The sequence below is a fragment of the Falco biarmicus genome, chromosome 12 (genome assembly GCF_023638135.1).
Source record: "Falco biarmicus isolate bFalBia1 chromosome 12, bFalBia1.pri, whole genome shotgun sequence".
Lineage (NCBI taxonomy): Eukaryota > Metazoa > Chordata > Aves > Falconiformes > Falconidae > Falco > Falco biarmicus.
The window spans coordinates 20,058,429-20,079,883 of record NC_079299.1 but is presented as its reverse complement, the minus strand read 5'-3'; the positions used below and the strand labels follow the sequence as shown (position 1 = coordinate 20,079,883).

The 21,455-nt window shown below is 37.7% G+C and overlaps 1 protein-coding gene across 3 annotated transcripts in view; it reads left to right on the top strand.

The window, feature by feature from the left end:
* The window catches only part of ZFAND3 (zinc finger AN1-type containing 3), a 145,648-nt gene extending 124,912 nt beyond the window's left edge, over nt 1–20,736 (top strand). For all 3 annotated transcript variants that reach the window (XM_056356994.1, XM_056356996.1, XM_056356995.1), the window contains one exon: nt 18,019–20,736. In XM_056356994.1, the coding sequence (XP_056212969.1) occupies nt 18,019–18,173 (155 nt within the window). In that variant the 3' untranslated portion in view covers nt 18,174–20,736. The remainder of the gene's footprint in view (nt 1–18,018) is intronic.
* The last annotated feature ends 719 nt before the right edge of the window (nt 20,737–21,455 follow it).

Genomic DNA, 21,455 nt, shown 5'->3' with positions numbered 1-21,455 from the left:
TATTAGCAACTTTTTAAAGTCCTTCCATTGATAATTAACGTTTTTTAAATTATAAAATAAGACCTGCCCTCCCCCCCTCCTTTTTTTTTAAAAAAAATGAATGGCAACTATATCTAGTTGGTTCCTCTCAAGTTTTCATGAGGTAATTCCACAATTCAACACTGTTGCAATATAAATGTTGTAGGAATTATTCCTTAAATTATTTCTACTGGATATATACAGCTTTATGGAAATAGCCCTGTTAAAGTTCATAAAATTTGTTAATAAAAGATCAATATGAAACCAAAAAAAAAATCGGAGTTCCTCAGCAATAAGTGAGGAAATGAAAATTTGCACTCCTACAGTGCGTAGTACATACTATATAGTTTAAAGTATGTGTAATAAACATTTCTGTTCCATGCACTTAATGACAGAAATTAGAGGCAGGAGTCTATTTCCATGTTCACAACAGGGCTGAAAAGACTGGAGATCTTTGGTTTATCAGTGCAGCTGTAATTTTTCATTAATGCTGTATTCAGTGTGTATGTGTTATCTGTAACAAAATGTTCTCATGTGATGTCAAAGTAGGCATACCCTGCACTACTTACTTTTAATAATAATATTAATAAAAGCAACCAAAACCGTACCACTGAGCAACACAGGGGATCTTGGCTTCACATCACCTGAACTGCTTTACCAGTGCTCATCAGCATGTAGCCTTTGTCATTTTAAAGCAGCTGCCTTTGCAACCATTCTCACTAACCTTGCCCTGCTATCTGTAACTGGGTTGCTTTAGGTCATGAATGACAAGCCAGATCACAAACCCTGGTGAGAGGGTGATGGGAAATGGGACAGAATAAATAAAATCTTTTTCATTTAGAAGTTTTCTAAATCCATATGTGATCAGGTTATCCTTTTTGTCATAATGTGAAGCACAATGAACTGGTGTAAAATAGGCATGTATATTCTTCAAAAGTAATGGTCAAGGTAGAACATTGTTTGATCTGGACTTTGGACCACTGCTATTAAATTCTTGGCGTCTTATTCCTTAACTGAAACAGTGGGGAAAAAAACCCAAGATGGAAAACCCCTCAACTTTAAACATTAAAAGAAATTCTGATAGTCAGAATCAACAAAAGGGCAGTCACAATCTTTAGAAGGACAAATGTATGTGTTTGCTTGGATGTAAGGAAAGAGGATTAACCACATAAATACCATGTTGTTCCAAAGCTGTGTTTGAAACACTGTTATTAAAATCCAAATTAACTCCACAGAGCAGCCATTTTATTGTTTGCTGTTACACGTGATCTTGTCTTAAAGTTCAAAGTACTGGAAATTATCTCCTTTTTTGGTGATGTGTCCTGGTGACTCTTCCAGTGAGATTTTTAGTGAGACATAGTGGAAAGAAAAATCTATACATACTGGACAATGTTTTAATATAGACATACCTGCAAATATTAATCCAGCATAACTGGGACTTGTGCGGCAGGGAACAACCTTTTTTAAAAGGGGACAGAGAGAGTGGGCTGCTGCTTTACACCAGATTCAGAGATCTTTGGGAGGTAATGCATTGGCTCTACTGTCTCTATAAGACCTGTGCAGAGGGAGGGGATGCGGCTGAGCTCGTTCCCTTGACACTGCATGGAACTGGAGACATATTTGACAGTGCTGCAGGGCTTTGCCATGACAAAAAACAATTCACTACTGAGAAGGGAGTTCCAGCAAGTTCTTCAAATTCAAACACAACATTTTTCAGATGTAGAAAGATCTGTTTATTTTCATACATGCATACTCTCAAGACCTTTTTTCATTCTGCTTCCCCTCTGTACAAGTTTTTAACTGCTGACAAGAAATTCACATCTCATAAATAATGCTTAAGAGCCATTGCTATATAAATTGAATGTGTTATGAATTGTGATGGGCCTTTTTGTAGTGTTCTGTGCCTGGAGCAGGAAGAACAGAGGATGTCATTTTCATTAATTTCTAATGAGGTGCCAATTAAAGCCAAGGAAGGAACTCAGAAGAGTCACAGAGCTCCCCTGAATCCTGTACCCTGGGGCTGTCAAACGAGCGTGCTGCCAAGCCTCCTCTGAAAGTTCCAGTAAATTACAAACTCATCCAGAGCGCACACAGACAAATTCAGCTTCCCTTTGATCTTCAAAAGAGCAATTTGTAAAACGAGTTCTGAGCCTTTTCACATGGTGAACTGGGAGAAGTGATAGGAATTGTTAATTGCTGATGCACTTTGCAAGCTTCAGCGAGAGAGAAATTTTAAAACGAATTCTCATTTTGTGCCTCTCTGATTGGATAACCTTTAAGTCAACACTACTAGAACAAAACTACCTTCCTGTGAAACACTTCTAGGTGACAGTTACACTAGGCATGTTTTCCAGACAGCAGTGTTCTCTAGTTTTGGGTGGGCCTTTCAATAGCTTAGTGTCTTATGATGGATAATAATTGTATTGAAATATTGTATTTATTTAATATTAGATTTAACAGGTAATTATACTGTCAAGGAGTTACAGGAATCATATTCTTCAAGTTACATTCTATTACAGCATTTCTGCTGGGAGTGTAAGAGGTCTGAAGTCAATCACCTATGATCCTTGATATGAAAATTGCCGATTCAGTGATGTTATAAGCAGGCATTTACCACAGACTGGCTTTAAAGCTAGGGGCAGCGAAGTTGTGAGTGAAAGTAGCTAGAGAACACAGACTTCTGGAAATGTATTTTAGAAAAAGGCAGATTGATTATTTGCAAATTACACTATAAATTTATGGGCCTTGTCTTAGTTGCTTGACTAGATTTATGTTGCTACTAAATAGCGGTGTACATTTTTAAAAGATCTGAGTTGTAAGCTTCTAAGCCATAGAAATTATTTGCACAGAAAGCACAGCTTAGTTTTATGGCAGAGGCTTAGAAGTATTTTACAGCAAAAAGTAGTTCTGGTATCACTTACTGTGTAAAGCCAACATGCAGAAGTCTGTAGTGGTCTTTTAATATTGTTGGAATCGCTTAAGATGTATGAGGATAGTCTAGATGGTATTTCACATCTGTCATGTTAGATCCAGCCCTAGTCAGCAATTAAAGAAAAATTACTGCAGCATGCCAGCCCTTCAGCAGGTTTTGTGCAGAATGGTTTGCAATTTCTAGGCCACGTCCTAATGGACACGTCTGTAGCTCAGGCTCCGGCTGTCCAGAACTCTTGGCAATCAGTGGGGTGGCCCTGGAGAGTAAGCCTAGCTTTAGCTCCCAGTAGCAGTGCCTTACAGAGATGTTGCTGACTTGTTTGTGTGCTTCTCAGATAGGAATCTCAGGGGTTTTGTGTTCTTTGGCCAGAGTAGGTGCTTAATAGCACGGGAGGATGTTGAAACCTCCCAGTTTGATCAGACTTAAAAACATCTGCTCAGTTGTGGTGCAATCTGATCCAACAGTTGTTAGCAGTATTTCTTGTCTGTGTGGATGGGAAAGATTTTCTTGAAGTGTTACTGGCTTAGGTTGTGTTTTGACAAGGTATAATTTCCCAGAATGGAGAGAGACTTGAACAGTTGCATACTCACTGCTGCTCAGGGTGCAGACACGGCAGTAACTACTAACCTCGGACACGGGTGAAGGCAAAACACGTGGCTTTGCAATTTTTATTTCTGAGATGTTGGCAAATATTAACGTTTGTTCGTTTCTTGATTTGAAGGGATGCATGTTCACAAGTGGCCTCTACAGCAGCAAGACTCTTGAGTCAGGAAATGCGAGTTTAACTTTGCCGGTTAGCCAGAGCGCTGCCGCGCTGTGCTGAACGCGTGCCATGAGGGTGTAGCACGTTGTTGGGGCACACCATGGACTGCTTCTTTATCAGGGCATAACTTTCCTTCCTAATTAGTTAGGAGCTTTATGTGGCTATAACTTTGTCCACATAGCTCACTGTCCACTGCTTATTGTAATTGAGATCTAACTACTGAAGCACGTCTCTAGAAAAAGGACACAGGTTTTAGCCTTTGCAGTATACAGTGTGCTGGGCATCTCGGAGATGGCGCTGAATGTGACTTTAATGCAAACTGGATAGATGCCATGTGAAATTTTTATTAGAAGTTGGTGAAATACCTCATCAAAATGTGAGCAGAGTGGGTAAGATTATCTTGATAAAATGGTTTCTAGTTCTAAAAAGTTCAATAGCAAGCTGCTTGCTACAGCTTAGCAACACAGAAAATTAATATGTCTGAATAGTTGATAACTCAATTTCTACCCAACTACTTTGTTGCTTTTTTTCTTGTAAGGTTAATGCATAAAACCACTTAAGATTCTTCATTCTTTGCTTAGATTAGAGGAGGGGACAGGAAGAACAGAAAGTAAAGAGGCCATAGTAGTACAAGATGTACACGTTGCATAGTACAGTTGGCTTGGATGCCAAATTCATTCATGTAGGAAAATGAAAAAAAGATAAAGGAGAAGCTGAACTGTGAAGGAGTATAAAACAGGGAGGTAAAGCAACAAACTGGGTAATCTTAAGATTACTTGTCTAGAGGGGGGAAAAAACATGTAAATGAATGTTTAAGTACTTAGATTAAAAACAAACAAAAAAAATTAGGGGCAGTGGGACAGACTATTATAAATGCCTATTAATTAGATGAAAGGAATCATTGACAGAAACAGAGGTACTTCGGTTGATTGTTAAAATAAGAGAAAAAAACTTATTTGAAACAGCTCATCAAAAAACATATGTCCAAAAAAGTATGTGAAGTCTTCGGATTAATTTATATACAGGTATCAGTGCACCACATTCCTTTCTGTGTGAACAGTGATCATGAGGGAAGTTAATCATGGGAACAAAATCACAAATTTCAGAAGTTATTTGAAAAAAGTAGCTCAAAGGAAAGCTGACCTTAAGGTGATGAGGGAATAAGCCTGTGAAGAGCACATTTATCTTGCACTAGAACAATGTTAAAACTAACTGGCATTATATCTCTTACAAAATATCCTACATCCCAAACCCAACTCCTGATTTAAGTCTGCTGCATTCTAAAGATAATTTAGTGCTTGCCAAATTATAAATAAATACATACATATATATATATTTAAAAACTTAACAGTGGAAAGGACTTTGAAACGTTGATGAGCAGATGCAAAATTAAAGGAGATTCAACCACCATGAGAAGGCCTTATAGCAAGTTGTAAAAATCTGTAATGTTGGCAGGGACAGGAACAAAACTTTTAAAAAATAATTGGCAAACATACCTTCTAAACCATTTGGAAACTTGTCTCTTGTATATATGTACACACATACACATAAGCATAGTAAGTGTAAGAGAGCTGTGGTATGTTACTATGCTTATTTTCTCACATCGCTGTTTTTAATTTAGTTCTATATAAATCTGTAATAACCTGGTGGAATTATTTTCTTGGGATTATTTAAAAGTGTCCATTGCTTTACTTCTGTTTTGGACTCCCACTAAGCAGAGGGGTAAGGAAAGAACAGACTCTTATCAAGCACTGAGCCATCAGAAACAAAACGTGTCCACGCAGAAGAGACGGTACCCTTTTTTTACAGATACTGTAGCAGCAAGTCTCGCTGTGATTCAGTGATAGAGCAAGTGGAAGAAAAACAGCTGCAGATTCTTAACTTGTATACTGCTCATTCATAAACACAGGAGATGAGGCACTTGTTTGAATTGTGCCAGAGTAAATTTGGAATGATTTGATTTACTCAGTTAATTTAAAAATTATCTTCAAAAGGACAGGAAGAAACAAACAAACATGAATAGATAAGCAAAAAAAAAAAAAAAAAGCAGCTGACAACTGCTTCATCATTGTACAAAGTAGTCCGACATGTATTGAAACTAATGTTTCTCTTAAAACTCAGTAAAATATTAAATCATGGTTCCATTTCCATTGAACCTTTTTCTGTGGAGGAGAATTTATAATGGTGCTAGTAAATTCACTTTCTAGATGGATAAGGTTTATCTGGTACAATGGCTTCAGGACATGATTATGTATTGGTATAATGGATGTACTTCCATTGATTAAAATTAAGTATGTGCACTGCTTCTGGAGATTGAGTCAACCACTTCAATAAGAAGTATTAAAGGAAAAATAAATCTTATTAGTAACTGGTTACATACTATAATTCTGGTGCGTCTTCCTGCCAGGCCTTAAGATGTACCCTCTTCAGCTGTCTTGTGTTGGCTGTTCTCCTAAGATAGCTGCTCCCAGAATAGTCCTTCTACCTCAGCCATTCCAGTAATGCTTAGCATCTTAGCTTACATTGCTGCAAGCATTTAAAAAAAAACCCCAACAAAACAACCAAACAAAATCCCAGCAAGCAAACACTTACCCATTATAGCTCGAATTCAGACTCTAAGGGGGTTTTTTATTTTGTTTTATTTTAAAAACATATTATCCTAAGATGCTAATTAAATTGATAGGGAATAGGAGCTGTTAACTAAGGTTGGTCTCTCTGAGTAATATGTATTCTGAAAATACTAGAAATTAAACAGTTAAAAGCACTTGACTAATTGGTGTATCATGTGTCTAGGCTTTAGAAAAACTATTTACAGCTTTAAAAGTGTAAATGGAGTTCATGGTCTGCTTATAATTAGTCATCATGAAATACAGTTTGAAAAGGCTCTAGTATATTCCCCCAGCTTGTTCAAGTAATGTGGGTTTCTTACAGCATGTGCTGGTTTGGATTTCTTCCACCCTGCTACCTACAGTTCCACAACAGGTGACTCTTAATTTATAACGTATACTGACCCTGTTAACAGTCCCAGTCGATACGGGTAATGAAAATAGGTCAGTCAGTCTCTTAGGTCCTCGAGTTCTTCTTAAATAAAACAAGGTAACATGTTCCTTTTAAAAACAAAACAAATAAAAAGTGGTTTTATTTTGATAGTACTGATGTGGTAATGGTGAGGGGGGAAAAATAAGGATTTTGTTGGTTGCTGCATTAGGTCTCTTCTTTCATACATGCTTGTGCTGTGGTTACAGAAGAAAGAAGCACATGCATAAAGTGAAAGGAGATACAATTTTAATTGTCTTGTATGCATGAGACACAACGCCTAGTGAACTTGAACATAAAAATCTAGCTGAGACTAGCTGATTTCTAATTCCATCTCCTGCAGAACCTTTGGAGAATCAATTTGCTCAGTCTTTGCGTCATTTTTTTATCAGAAAAAAATGAAGGTAATAGCCACCTACTTGCCAGATGTTAAAGGAAACATTTTTGAAGGTTAAAGTGCTCTACCTTTCTAATCAAAATTCTTTCTTCACAGTGTTCTTATTTATCCAGAGTCCCACAGGCACATGTTATAGCTTCACCAGAACTGTGCACCTTGAAAACTTCTGCCAGTCGGCAGGAGGCTGCAGCAGTCTGTTCTCAAAAGGAAAGATACGGCCTAGAAAGCATCCCCCTCAAAGTGAATCAGACATATCTGCCCATATGTTAATGAATAGCTATGCACCTATGTACTGATTTTACTAATGTGCTTGATATTTCAAGTAAACGTAGCAGGCTCAAAAATACGCCATAATCTGACAAATCCTGAAGGAACATTACCAGCTAGTTCAACAACTATGAAGTAAGGTTTAGGTAGGGAAGAAAGATGAGTGAATTTTGTTGGTGGAAGTCTTAATTCTTCATAGGAAGAAGTGGGGAAAAAACATCACACCATTTGCTGCATCAGAACTGGGAGGAGAAAGGATATTGAAAGGAATTGTTAAAAGTTTGCCTTGAAAAGTCAGGGTATTTTCCCTACAAACCAAATAACTAAAATATTACCTAAAGGAAAATGCCACCCGTGGCCTTGAATTCAATATCTAAGGTATAAGACAGCGTTGAAACTGGGACTGGAGTGAGACTACATGGTTCTGTGCTAGAGTTCTCTACTAGGTTGCTGGGACCTTCTAAGGAAATGGCATAAAGATTAGTGTGCACCTGTTCTCACAGGAATAAAAAGAATAGTGTTAGTGTCAGAGGCTTTTGCTATTAAGTATTTCTTGCCTTGGAGAAAAGTTTCAAGAGCTGAAAAACTGTATTTATGGATATTCTAATCACTAAGCTACAGCATTTTCTTCAGTAAGGTTTTAAAAGTGATACATTTATTTAATTGTATCATTTTATGTATTGAAGTGAAAATGTTTACCTACAGAAGTGTTCACAGCTGTTAAATGTTACTGAGTTGCTGAAGGCTGCTCAGATATATGCATAAGTGTTGTACAGGGTGTCCTGCTGTATTCGGAACAAGCAGGAGTAGGGAACGTTGTGTAAATCTTCGCATCCCCAAAAAAAGGGGAAGGGTGGAATTGTACGTCGCTCTAAGCATTTATTTTCCTTTATGGTATAAATAGAGCTTCTGAATGGAGCTCTGATTCTCTTTGGTTAGAAGAATTACTCCTGACAGATGGCAAGAGGCTACAGCAATAGATGATTTGCGTGGAGCAGAATGTGTAATCTAAGGGACCTTGGACATAAGGTGTAAATAGGGGATAAAGATGTAAAATAAATTTCATTTAGGTTTAAAAGAAAGAGAGCTACTTCTCTCCAGTGATTTGGCCAGCAAGCCTAGCTGTTGCCAGACTGTGGATCGATACGGTGCAACCTGTAGAAAGCTATTTAAACCTAAGGCATTAATAACACAATTCAGGAAATATATTGAAAATCAAACCTGGAATCATATTCAGCATGTGATGATTTGCCGTTAAAATATATGCAGGATCCAGGAGAACAGTTAGAATTAATACAACACGTACAGTATGTGCATATAGACCCTTTCGTTATTCATTCCAGTTCTTCATTAGTAGCCTTATCCTTCCTGCATTTTCATTGGGCTAAACAAAATGATACACATACATTATTGAATCACTTGGTATTGCTTGCAATTTTAATTAAGTTACTGGGTACGCTTTGGCTTTTAATTAAATCCTCAGCTTCTGGAAGAAAAGTATTGGCTCAGGTGGGCTTAGTGTAGAGAGAATTCTAGAAGTATTAATACTTACCCAGCTCTTTTGAAAAGGTCAAACACTCTGTGCAAGGCTCTGCATTGATGCTAGCATAGTTCTGTCACCCACCTGCCCTTTCTCGGGAGACTTTTTTGTAAGATTTCACTGCTCTCAAATCTAAATATTCTGGGTGAGAAACAAGTACTTCTTTACATCCTGGTATAGCCTATGGAAAATCTGATTTTATAAGAGTACTACCATTTACAACAGTGTTACCTATTATTATGGTTTACCTCTACTTTATTAGGCATCTACTCTGTGACACTAGGATGACTTTTTGGTGTAATTCTGCTTTTTTACTGCATATCCTGTTCTTTGGATTCATTGTCCCACATCCTATGGGATATAACCTTGTGAAACTAGGAGTGATACGGGACGTGCAGTGTTGTTTCAGTGTGTTCTCAGCCCTGCACACATGGCAGTGAGTGTTTCTTTTACAAGTGTAGTGGTGATACTAACCTCTCCTGAATATATCATTGCAAGATCGTATGATAATTCAAAAACGCAAACTCTCTTCACCTATTTGAAGTCCAAAATTTTAATTTGGAACCTAGCTTTTCCTCTCCCTCAAGTTAGTTGTACATTGTTTACTGTCTGGCACCACTGTTGGATGCTGCAAGTCGTTGGGAGCAAAACGTTTCTTTGAAAATTCTCCTGTTAAACTAAACATTTAACTGGATTGTTTTTGCAGTTGTGCAAGTCTTTTGGAAAAAATGTTTCTTTTGGTTATATTGAGAATGTATGTGACACATTAAGATGCCAATTTCCGTGAAGTTGCATCCATCACCATAGATTAACTGGGGTCATACCCCAGTTCTACAGACATTTCACAACAGTGGTAACCCACCATTTGTGCTGGCTGGTAAGTCAAGTTGTAGTGTCACAACTACTGCTTGAGCGTGACTGCTGTGGGTTGCAACTTAGACCGAAAATTAAGGACAGCGTGTAAGGTTGGAAGGGGAGCCTACAGATTAAATGTGTAGGTCAGTGACTTCTGAGGTACAAAGTAGTTTAGAAGTGAGTATTGATTGCGTGCGGTACCTGTGGGAGTAATCATGCACCTAAGTTGCTCCGTCAGACTGTCTCTGATAGATGTTGGCCTTAACTCATGAATCCATAGTGAGTGAAGGAGTTGTGTTGTAGTAGTTACTCTTACGTGCATGTGTTCTGTAGAACAGGAAGAATATTTGGTCCAAACCAAAAGATTTAACCACTCTTACTTTGTGGTACATAGCAGAGCTGAGATATGATTCTGATTGACACCTGTGGTATTTAGTAAGACCTGACCCACAGCAGACTTTTTTAATTTCAGTTTGCTATTACAAAGCAGGTATGCTGTATTTATCACTTTAATTCATTGTGGATACTTTGAAGTTCAGAAATAATTTACTGAAAACAGTTCTGTTCCTGAAGATGCTCCTTACATCTGTGTAGGTGGTGTCCGCTAGAGCAAAAGCAGGGCTTGAATCTAGGAGAGTGCCATATCTCAATTTTTCCCACTCCAAATACACTGTCTTCAAAGAAATAGGAAGAAAATTTCTTTTGAGAAGTTCTTAGTTCCAAAGTCAAGGAGTAGAATAGTGTCTTATGTTGAACTTCCTTAAAAATCGTGGATTCAAACAAAACCCTAAAAAATGAGCATGTGCTCTGTCCTCAAGTGGTATAAATTCTCTGCTCAATATTTGTGTCACATTCAATGTAGGAAAAAATGGTTTGACAGCTTTTTGCGCAAGTAGGAAGATAAATAGGAAAGTGAATTTGAAATTAGCACAAATTGGGATAAAACACAGTTTGTTTGCAGAGTCTCCACAGTGCAAAACCACATCTCTTGCGTGCTCCCTAAAGCGGCTTCCCAGGCTTATGATCTTCAAGAAAACAGGCAGAAGACACTTTCAAACACAAATTAGACGTGACTAAACTTGGAAATACAAAGTCTTTGCCTTGCAGTCTGAAGAATTCTTGCAGAATCTTTAACCATACCTGTCCAGTGGCTGTTACAGGATTAAGATGGTGTCATCTTTCTTTTGTATACAATTTCATCCATTCCTTTCCTGAGCATTTTCTTTTACTAATACCTTTTTTTGTGCATGCTCCACACATGCTGCTTTACCCTCTTTGTGGTACATAGCAAAGTAGAGCAAGAAAGGAAAAAAAGACCCCTGTTCCCTTATTTTCTCCTAAGCATAAACCCAGTAGTAGAGATAAAAAATGAATCTGCAGCATCTTGTAAGCATCCTGAGTCTCAGACATTAAATTTTATGTAGCATCACAGATGCCACAGGGCTGTGTGCTTCTAGCATGAAGCTGAGATTATGACTGATTTAAGAGAAGATGGAAGTCCCAAGTGCATGTCCAGTCTCAGGGACAGGTTGGCAGATTAAAAGAAACATTCTAAGATGTCTCATACCACCTTTTTTCTTTTCCACTTTTTGATTCCATTATTGATCATTTTGGTTGTCATGAGTGAGTATAGATGATCTATATAAAGAATAAAATATTGCAAGGCGTTGCAGTGACCATAGCAAAAGGTTAGAAAAATAAGTTAATAAGAAAAGTACACTTCTTCCTAATGTATGTTTCATGAATCTTTTGCAGCTGTGCTGTTTTTGAAGGAACATGGAACTGAAATGCCTTGAGAGGGCAATTTTTAAGATACTGTGCATTAATATTTGGAGACTTTTAACTCTGAGCCCTTCAGAGGTTAACATTCCCTATCCACTTTTCTTGGGGTGGAAATGATAGAAAGGACTGCCTCAAGCTATGTTTTGTGGAATTTTAGTAAATACATCTATTTGGTTGAAAAGCTTCACCATAATGTGGCTTACTCCCCTTTCCCCTTGAGAATGAATGACAAGATTCCTAGCCAAGTTATTCCGAACTACTTAGCACTTAACCAAAGTCCACAACATCTTGTAAATCTGGGAACAGAACAGTTTAGCTGACTTCTTTCCAAATGCATGTCGTTTAGTGTGTTGAGATTTGGGTTGGTTTGGTTTTATAGAAAATGTCAGTAAAACTGAGGGTTCCTTGAGTTCTATAGTGAAAGCTGACCATACCAATGCAGAGCACTCCCCACAGATGAGAGAGAAGAGGTAATTAAGAGTATGTGCAAGAATGGAGCCATCTAGAAGGAAAATAGTACAAGATATCAGCAGACTGGAATATTTTTATACTGTAAAATAGCAGTGCGTGTAGGCTACACTGGACATTTTGCGAGGCTGGACTATAGCGCACTTTTACAGCCTTCTGTAATAAGGTTGAAAAATCTCCAAAATACTAAGGGGAGCAAGCTGGGTTACATTCAAATCCAGAAAACAAATGTTTTCTGAGGTACTGCATGTACAAGTCCTTAGGATCTTGCTTTGTATCTTGGCAGCTATTTGTTCTACTCTTACATTCATTTCTTACCTATTTCAGGTCTTGAAAAAAGGAAAAAAATATTTCCTCCCACATTTTTTTAATAGCATGTACAGTATGTTAAATCATTTTTCCGGTTGGAAGGATGGGGAAGATGCGTAAGTGTTGTTTGGGGATTACTAGACACTTTTGGAGAATGATGTCCAATTATTCTGAACAGTGCTGCAGCAGCATGATCTAATCTTCTATGCTGGCTAATCTGCCTGCTTTTGCTGTGGTGTATGATATCTTGTAGGTACGTTCACCTTTTAAAGATCCATTAAAATCTGTTCTTGCACAGGAATCTGCATATGGACTCACACATACCTTGTTAGATAATACACCTTTGATAGAGAATTTTTGCAGCACCTTCATCTCTCAAGGTTACAAGGTACTTGTAAGTTGTTTGAACCTCTTGATTAGAATCTCAAATTAGCAAGAAAGGTAAAATTTCTTGTGAAGCATGTGAAGAACCAAAGCACACAGCACAGAATTCTGCACAGGAATAAGTCTATGACATTGTTAAGACTGCTTTTGACTAGGCTTTGTGTAGAGGAGCTATACAAACACAAGTGGTTTACTAAATAAAATTTGCAAGTGGCGTAAGCTGCAAATACTGGCAGTTTTGAACTGCCTTTTGACTTGGGAATGATAAATAGCAGTACTAGTGGGCAGGTAAGATGATTTAAAACTGTCAGAAGCTCTGATTTTGTACGGTAATACTGACTTCAGTTTCTTTTACCTACCAATGGGAGCTTCTTTGGATGAATCAGAAGGGGTCACTGTAGTATATAAGGCTAAACTTCCAGAGTGGTTACTGTATGCCATGAAAACATCAATGTTTAGCTTGAACAATTAAGGTGATCAATGGTACTTGGTAATGGCTCCGTCTTTTAACGTCAGCAATGATATTAGAATGGTTTAGCTTTTAGAAATGTAAAAATGTATCTCTACTTAAGCGAGGTTCAGTTTTCTTCAGTAGATAGAACGACTGTATTAACCATGTGACACATCCGCTGTATGGCAAAGTCCAAATATGCTCTCTGTCCTTAAAAAACAAAGTATGAATATACTGAATATCAGGGTACTTGTGGCAGCATGCAACTGCTTTTTAGATAATATACATCAAGGTGTTTCAAACAGGAACACTTTTAAATGTTTTTAAGTCACTTTGTAAATGACTAAGTTGTATAAATATTTAATAAGCTTGTTTGGAGCTTCCACCACTTTTCAAAGCATGCTCACAAACAAAACAAATCTGTCATCTTGTAGCAGCATTCTGACTGTCTCGTCAGTGAGATCAGGACCACAGTCTCTGGGTGGGAGAAAAAGGAGTTTCCTTTCTCTTACAATGCTCTTCATGTAACAGGGATCATTATATTTATTATGTATTTTATGTAACAGTGTGGTGTTTCTCTAGCAGTACATAGGAAGAGTCTGGGACTCCATGCCTGGCCTGGGACATCCACTACAGTAGTCCCACCAGTGTACTGTGCTTCTCCATTGGCAGTCTGCAGTAATCCAATTATTGGGTATTTTTGCCATGTTCCAGAAAGTCTGACCACATTCTGTTGGGTTAAAAAAGAGGGGGAAAAAAGAAATTCAACAAAATCAGGGACCTCCAAAATTACAATTTGGTTTTTGTGTTGTGGATGATTATGCCATTTAGTTGAATTGTTTCTGATGCTTTGCATATGATTTTATTGGTATTTTAGCAGCTTACTCTCTTCAGAATTTGAAGACAGAAAGTTAAGATTTGAATGTAGGTTTTAGATGAAGTACTTGCTTGTTGTCAGGCCATAGTTCCATCTAGCCAGTGCTCTTGAATGTAACAATGAGGGAAATACAGTCATTTTTCATCATCACTCACACATAGCAAACTGTAGTCTGTATTGTCTGGTCTTGAATATGGAAGATTATTTCGTTTTCTGTCCTCTCCAGTTGCCTTTTCCCAGCAGATTCCTCAGGAATAATGAAAGCAACTTTACAGTTGCTTGTGTGCAATCTTAAACTTCCTAAACACAAAATATTACATTTTTTGTATATGTCCTATGCAAAAGACTCATACACCTGTTTGGGCACAAGTAAGGCAGAGATGGTACAATGCTTTAGGGTTTAGCCATGTATGCTCTGGTGATGAAATGGAAATAAGGGTTTTGATGATACATTGTGAAGTAGTTTCTGGGGTACTTACAGGATCTCAAAGGTTTTGAGGCACTACATAATGTTTTTTCCAAAATGTTGGCATTAGAGGCCTGAGGAGTAGGTGATTCATGGTTTACTTCTAAGATCAGAAAACAACCATTGCAATGCTGTGAGATGTATTGTTACATTTACTAGATGGAAATCCTCTATGCTTGGAGTGGAACTCTAGCATATTTTTGGTTGATGACTAGGGTAAACTAACTTTAGTTGGCAGATGGATTCCTTTTTCCAGTGCTCTTTCCCCTAGCAGAAAGTGATTTATTTTGCCTTTAAGTTCTAGTGTGGTAAAGGAAGCATTTCTGCAGTAAAATCCTTTAGGGGAGACAACCTGTATTTGATACATTCCCATAATGAACTTAACAATAAATACACCGCAAGGGTTCATTTATCTAACTTGCTTTATAACCATAAAAGCAGAGTTCTCGGGAGAAAAGGTTTCACCTCTAAATACGGATTGGTTTTAAGGATCAAAATAGAAGAACATATATTGGCCTTCTGCCCCAGTGCACATAACTTAATAATGGAACTGTTGTAAAAACTGATGGTCTTGATAAAACAGCAGGCACCTGTGCACATGAAGACCACAGAATGTCCACTCTAATTTCCAGACCAGTGAAGAAGCAAGTCGTGAATTTTTGTATATATCCACTCTGAATTAATGAAAAATTGTTCAGAACTACTGTTACTCAACTTGATACTATATAACAGTATTCAAGTCCTTTAAATTTTAAATAAAATACACAAAGATGGTGACTTAGGCATTTGGAGTAAGGGACTAAAGATCTGAAGTCTCTTTTCGGAAATGAGACTTCCAGAAGATCCCCATTACTAATTCAACAATCATAAACCCCCTCCGTAAGAACAGCCAATATAGCAAAACCATTTTAATAGTGTTCAAAATGTGCTTGGGTATTCTTTCATTAGGTATTATCAGTTCTAATCAGCAGTACATACTTAAATAGATATGTGAATGACAAGTTTAGATCGTTTAGTTGCTGAAATTAGAAATACTTTTCCCATAGTCTGGGAATATGAAAATCACCTGCCATTCTTTGTGGACAGTTATTGAAATGCTGTTCAAGAATGCGTAAGGAAACTTGACAAACAGAAAAAGAAATAATCTGTTTCATCTGGAATAAATATAGCATGCAGTACGGATCTTCCTACATGAAAACAGGTGCTATAAAAAAAACTAAAAGGTGTTCAAAAAAGAAATAGGGGTAGGGCAAAGCACAGAACAGAATGTATTGGGGGTGGCAAATTAGAAAAGAACATCATGAAGTTATGCTCATCCACAAAAGGCAGGATGCTTTGTAGACCATGAGGAGATGGGGCAATTGAAAGGTCATGTTCAAAAGTGATAGGTCATGTTGTATATCTATTCTAGAGTTGTCAAAAGGGTCTTGTTGAAGCTGCATAGAAGATTGTAAACCTGTTCAAGATCTCTTCTAAATAATGTTAAATAGCATTTCTACTTGAGTTAATCATGTGCAGACATCTGTATGACTATCAGGATTTAAAACCGGTTTTTACCTACAAGGGACTGAAATTACTTCAGCCCAATCCATATATGCAGGGGTTCTTGCATGTGCTTGTTACACATCCGTTGCAGATAAGATGATGAACTTGATTTTTTGAGCTCATCTAGTTGGGTATTTATGTGTTCTTGTGCCTGCACTGGATGTTGGTTCAGTAATTTGAAGTCTTGCTTCAAGAAATAAGGGAAGCCTTCAGACCATGTTTTCTCTAAGAGAGAATTGAGTGAAGTGCCTGTTCCGTATTGAGATGATGGTCCAAGAGTGTTTTTATTTTAACATTCAGAAACCTTGAATTTTTGGCACCTCAAGAAAGGTATTTGGAGTGTGGTATGACCCAGATTGAGATGGAAGTGAAGGCAATGATCACAAGGGGCAAGATACGTATCAATTCAATCTGCATCTTTCTGTCCGTATTTCTGTATTCCACGTACCAAATACAGAAAACTTGTCTTTTTTGCTTTGTTCCTAGAATTGTGTTTCAATGCCAGGCACAGATAATAGACATGAATTTTCATAGCTGGTGCTTTTGAAACAAAGAGCAAAGATAAATCGGATTTTTTCCCCCATTTTTTTTTTTTTTAATCATTGCATGTGCGATACTTTTTCCCTTTCTGTTTTCTTAACAATTACACTAACATAAAGGTAGCCTGTTCTCTCCTACAATTGATGTTTTTATAGTCCAGGATCTTGAAATACTTTACACATGTATTTTAATATATGTTTGTGTGTATGTGTATATATATATATATGCACAAACACAGGATCTCTCAATCAGTCACTCATTTTTATCCTTTTTTGTCTCAAATATCATCATTTTATGGTTTTAATATTTTTTGAGCATTCAAGGAGCAGCAGTAACGTAAAGCATTCAGTGAGAGGCAGTGATGCTCTTTGCACCATCAGACATGAAAAATATTACAGCATGGGTGATTTCATACTTTGTTTCATATATGGTGGAGTACCATGAGCCCTGTAACTGTGTAACTCTTTTCCATACTGTATCATCTTAGTACTGCTTATCACTGTGTAACATCCATTTTAGAGGTAGAAAATCTGAGGCAGTTTCTTTACTGTTATAAAATGTTAGGGCTAAATAAGAAAGAAGCCAAATTTCTTTGTAGACTAGAAAGAGGTGGCTACTGAAGATGCCCTCCTCACCCACAGGAAAAATATTGACATGTGTTCCTGAATCACATGCTGCCTGGAAAACTGAGTAACATTGACTGCATTTAGACAAAGAGACAATAGCCCTCATCTTTTCCATTACAGACAAGATTATGTGGTTTGACATATCCCTATGTCAAATGCCTGTTCACCCCCCGCAGTTAGTGTCAGAACAGTTCACAAAGTGAAGCTTCTGCAAACTGGAATAGCAGCAGAGCAGTGAGCTCTCCTGCAGTCGCTGTGAACTTGGGGTGCTGGCAGTAAGGAGGAAGCAAGGTGCTTAGATGTAACAGTCCTGACTTGAATGCCTGCTTGGGAGCTCAGCCTGAAGTACCATAGGCATGAATTCCAGAAACAAGAACCAACTCCACATAAAGTAGGGAAGATTTCAGTGAAGATGATCAGCACCTTTTTTTAAAAAAAAAATTAGCTTTGTTACTGTCTGGGCATAGCTAGTTTAGATTATTTTGGGGGTTCCTCTATAAGGTGAGAGGATGGCAAATAAAGCCCCAAACCTCATATGACTTGAGCTTTGATACTGCATTGATAAATACTTTAAAAAATGCAATAAATAACCCAGTATTTATTAATAACCCATAGGGAAGATCAGTAAAAACTTAAAGCTGGTGTTAATTTTTGAGAACAGTCATCCGCCAGTAGATGATCCTTTACCTGTGATTCAGGTAAGAATCTGCCACTATAACCAAGTCCCTAACTGTTGTGGTTTTTTCTCCCTTTCCATGGTAGGTTATGTGTTCTGTATGTTACATCGCCTGCCCGAACAACATGACTGCACGTTTGACCACATGGGACGTGGACGTGAGGAAGCCATTATGAAAATGGTGAAACTGGATCGGAAAGTAGGGAGATCTTGCCAACGCATTGGCGAAGGATGTTCCTGAGTGCAAGACTGCAACCAAATGCTGTTCTCTTAGTTCACTAATGTTAGCCTTATTTAGGACAAAGTCAGCCAGACACCTTGTACTAGGCAAGTTTCAGACTACAGCCAATCAGTTTCCTTTCTTTAGCCAACCGTCCTGGTACTGTAGTTTAGGGTTGATGGTGGTTGAAATTGATTTCTGGCTGGTTACTAAGGTGCCTGCTAGCCTCCCTATAAAAATAAACCATGAAGAAATATTATTTTTGAGCATGGCTAGTGGTTTTAAACAAAACAAGAAAAATCCAAAGGCTTCTGTTATTGCTGGAGTCACTCTAAAAGCCTTATGCTGGAAACATTCCAGCTGCAGAGTTAAAACAAATAGTTGTATAGACGCTGGTGTAAAAGTTTGCTATGCACATGGCTTTCGGACAAACTGTTTAATGTGCAGCCTTTCACCTCTTCACTGCTAGTGAATCTTGAGGAGGTGAAATACTACTAAGAGCAGCAACTGTAGCTGCTTAAGCCCAGAAGACCTGACTGGTCACTCGTGCCTTCATCGCGTGTGGCTTTTGAGTTAGGCAGTGTCACCAGCATCAGGGATTCTTTTGGGGTAGGAACATCTTTCTGGTTCTTCCCAGGAAGCCAAAAAGAAAGGGGGACAGAGATTCTTATGAAAAATTTTTATATCTATCTTACTATAAAGAACCTATCAGGGTTTTGGTTTGTTTTTTTTTTTTTTGTTTTGGGGTGGTTTGTTTTTGGTTTTCTTTTTTTTTTTTCTCCGTTAAATTATGATCTCACTTTAAAGCAAACTCCATCCCAGAGCAGTAAATGGTGCATACTTTTTACATGGCATCCACAGAGATTCTATGAGTTGTGTGAACAGATTCCACATACCTTGAGCAGTGCAGCCATTCCCACCGGCCGAAACCTGATTGGCTCTTGTTTGCCTTTTGCTAAGTGCAGGTATCTGATAATTGATCAAATAAGGCTAATTCACAGCACAGTAGCCATGGCTGGATTCTACAGACTGACTTTCTGTAGCTAGACTTATATATTGGGGGAAAAAAAAGGACATTTTGTAGCAAACGGAATTCAGTAACAGTATTGGGGAACAACCGGTAAAACACCCTTTATCAGATTGAGTTTGTGTTCCTCGCTTCCAGAGTGTCAATGAGATAATCAAACGGGCGATGCCCGCCCGCTTTCTATGCAGCTGAACGCTCTCATGAAAATCTCTGCCCGCATCTATTGCAAAGCAAGTATAGCAAGCGAATGTGAAAAGCATTACATGGAGTAGAATGTTTTTGGATCTGTTTAGACCTATGGTTCTGTATTATGGTATGTCACACCGAGCTGAGCTGAGCTGAATTGCACCAGTCTTGTCAGTTTGGAAACAAAAAAGCAACCACAATAGCCGCTATGTCTCCTGCTGCCTAACAGGGTTTATGCAGGTAAAAAGGTTGTGTACCGATGTGGCCCAGCTTAATCCCGAGTGAATTTAGCTTCTCAGTCTATTAGTGTGGTATTAACAATCAGGTAAATTTGTAAGCAAACCTGAGGGAAGGAAGGATTTTGTCTTATCTTCAAATACTGGGCAGGTACAAAACATCGGAGGGGTGAAGTAACGCGTCACTTGAAAAAACCCAGCGTTTTGGGACTAAGCTTGTATGAGTCATCCTCCATTTCACTTGTTGCAGGTAACTAACTCCTTATAGGCCAAATTATATTGTTACTTCGGTAGCCAGCTAGGAGCATTTTAACAAGGAGACAACTCATTTAAAAAAAAAAAGAAGAGTATATATATACACGTCTCTCCACACACACTCAGCATCTGACTGTATTAGCGTTAATTAACCATGAAGCAAATCAGAAGTGTCCCATCATTATAAAATGCAAGCTATCCAAAAGGCAAGCTGTTTTGTTGTTTTTTTTTTTAATTCTTGTTATTATTCAAGAATATGAAACCAGCAGCAAAATCTTCTGTAATGTGCTGCATTTTCAGGAAGTGGTCCTGGTGAGAGGGACTGTCCAAGGATGTGATTTACATTTGCTGTGAGGAGTTTAAAAAAAACACGGATTTTGGCGGCTGCTGTGATACGCACTTTCTTTTCCTACAAAATCCTGTCATAGCATTTGATGGGCATTCTGATTGATACACAAGACTTTTCTGCATTAATACTGAAGATGCTATTTTGTTCCTTCTTAATATTCTCTTTAATCTCGTTACAAGTGCACAGACGGTTTCAAGGTGGCTCTTGAGAGAACACTACTTAAAGTTCATGTGAATTATGGACAATGTTCACTTTAAAGAAAAAGTTGGGGAGGGGGTTGTTCCTTTGCAGTATCTGTTCTGTGAAGTTTGTTAAACGTAAAGAAAGCTTAAGTTCTTGTATCTTAAAAGAAGATCTTATTTAACCCTTTTGTGTTCTAGATTTACTTACACATGTAGCCTAGAGCTCAGTTTTAGTTTAACATTGTGAAAATATTAAAAGAATCTTGTAACTTTATTCTTTTTCCTCATGCTAAAAAAAATTAAACCAATCAGATTAAAGTTTGAATTCCTTTCTGCCTATTCCAACAGATTTTGCTATTTTGCACCATTTCTGCTGTAATTTCATGTAAGAAATATGAATGGGGAAAATACCAATTTTAGGTCAGTAACGTTAAGCTGAATTTACAGTTGGTGGAAGGTGGACAGTATTTTCTGCTGGTTTGGAAGGGGAGGATAATATTTCTGCCGGCTTCAAGTTTAGTGATTTATTTTGTAAGCAGATCTGGCTAAATCTACTGTAGCCAATTTGCTTAATTTAATTTTGAGGTTAGGTACAGTAATCAAATGAACCAGTTGTTCATACTCTTAAGTCAAATGCATCCTGTACACTATATCATTGGCATCAATATTTTTTAATGTCTTAAATGTTCTTTCATGCATTTTGACAACTTTTGCACCTTGAGTACCTATATTCCAAGTCATAATGGGCTCTATTCCTAATGGATAAGTAGAATAATAACTATTGTTTCTTAATGATTTAGATGCTAGAAAGACAAGGCTAGTAAAAAAAGCAATGGACTGTTAGAGAGAGAATATCAAGGTGATTATTTAAAAACAATTTTGTAAGTCGTTTGGAATTGAAATTGTGTCTGATCCATGGGACGTGCACCCATTTTTTTCCTCAAATTCATATGGTACTCTCAATTATAAAACTGTCTGTGATTCTTGAACAAGATGGCTATGTTGTAGTAAAGGTAAGTTACATAAAACAGTTCTGCATTTTTGTTGTTTCAAACCTGTCGGTGGGTG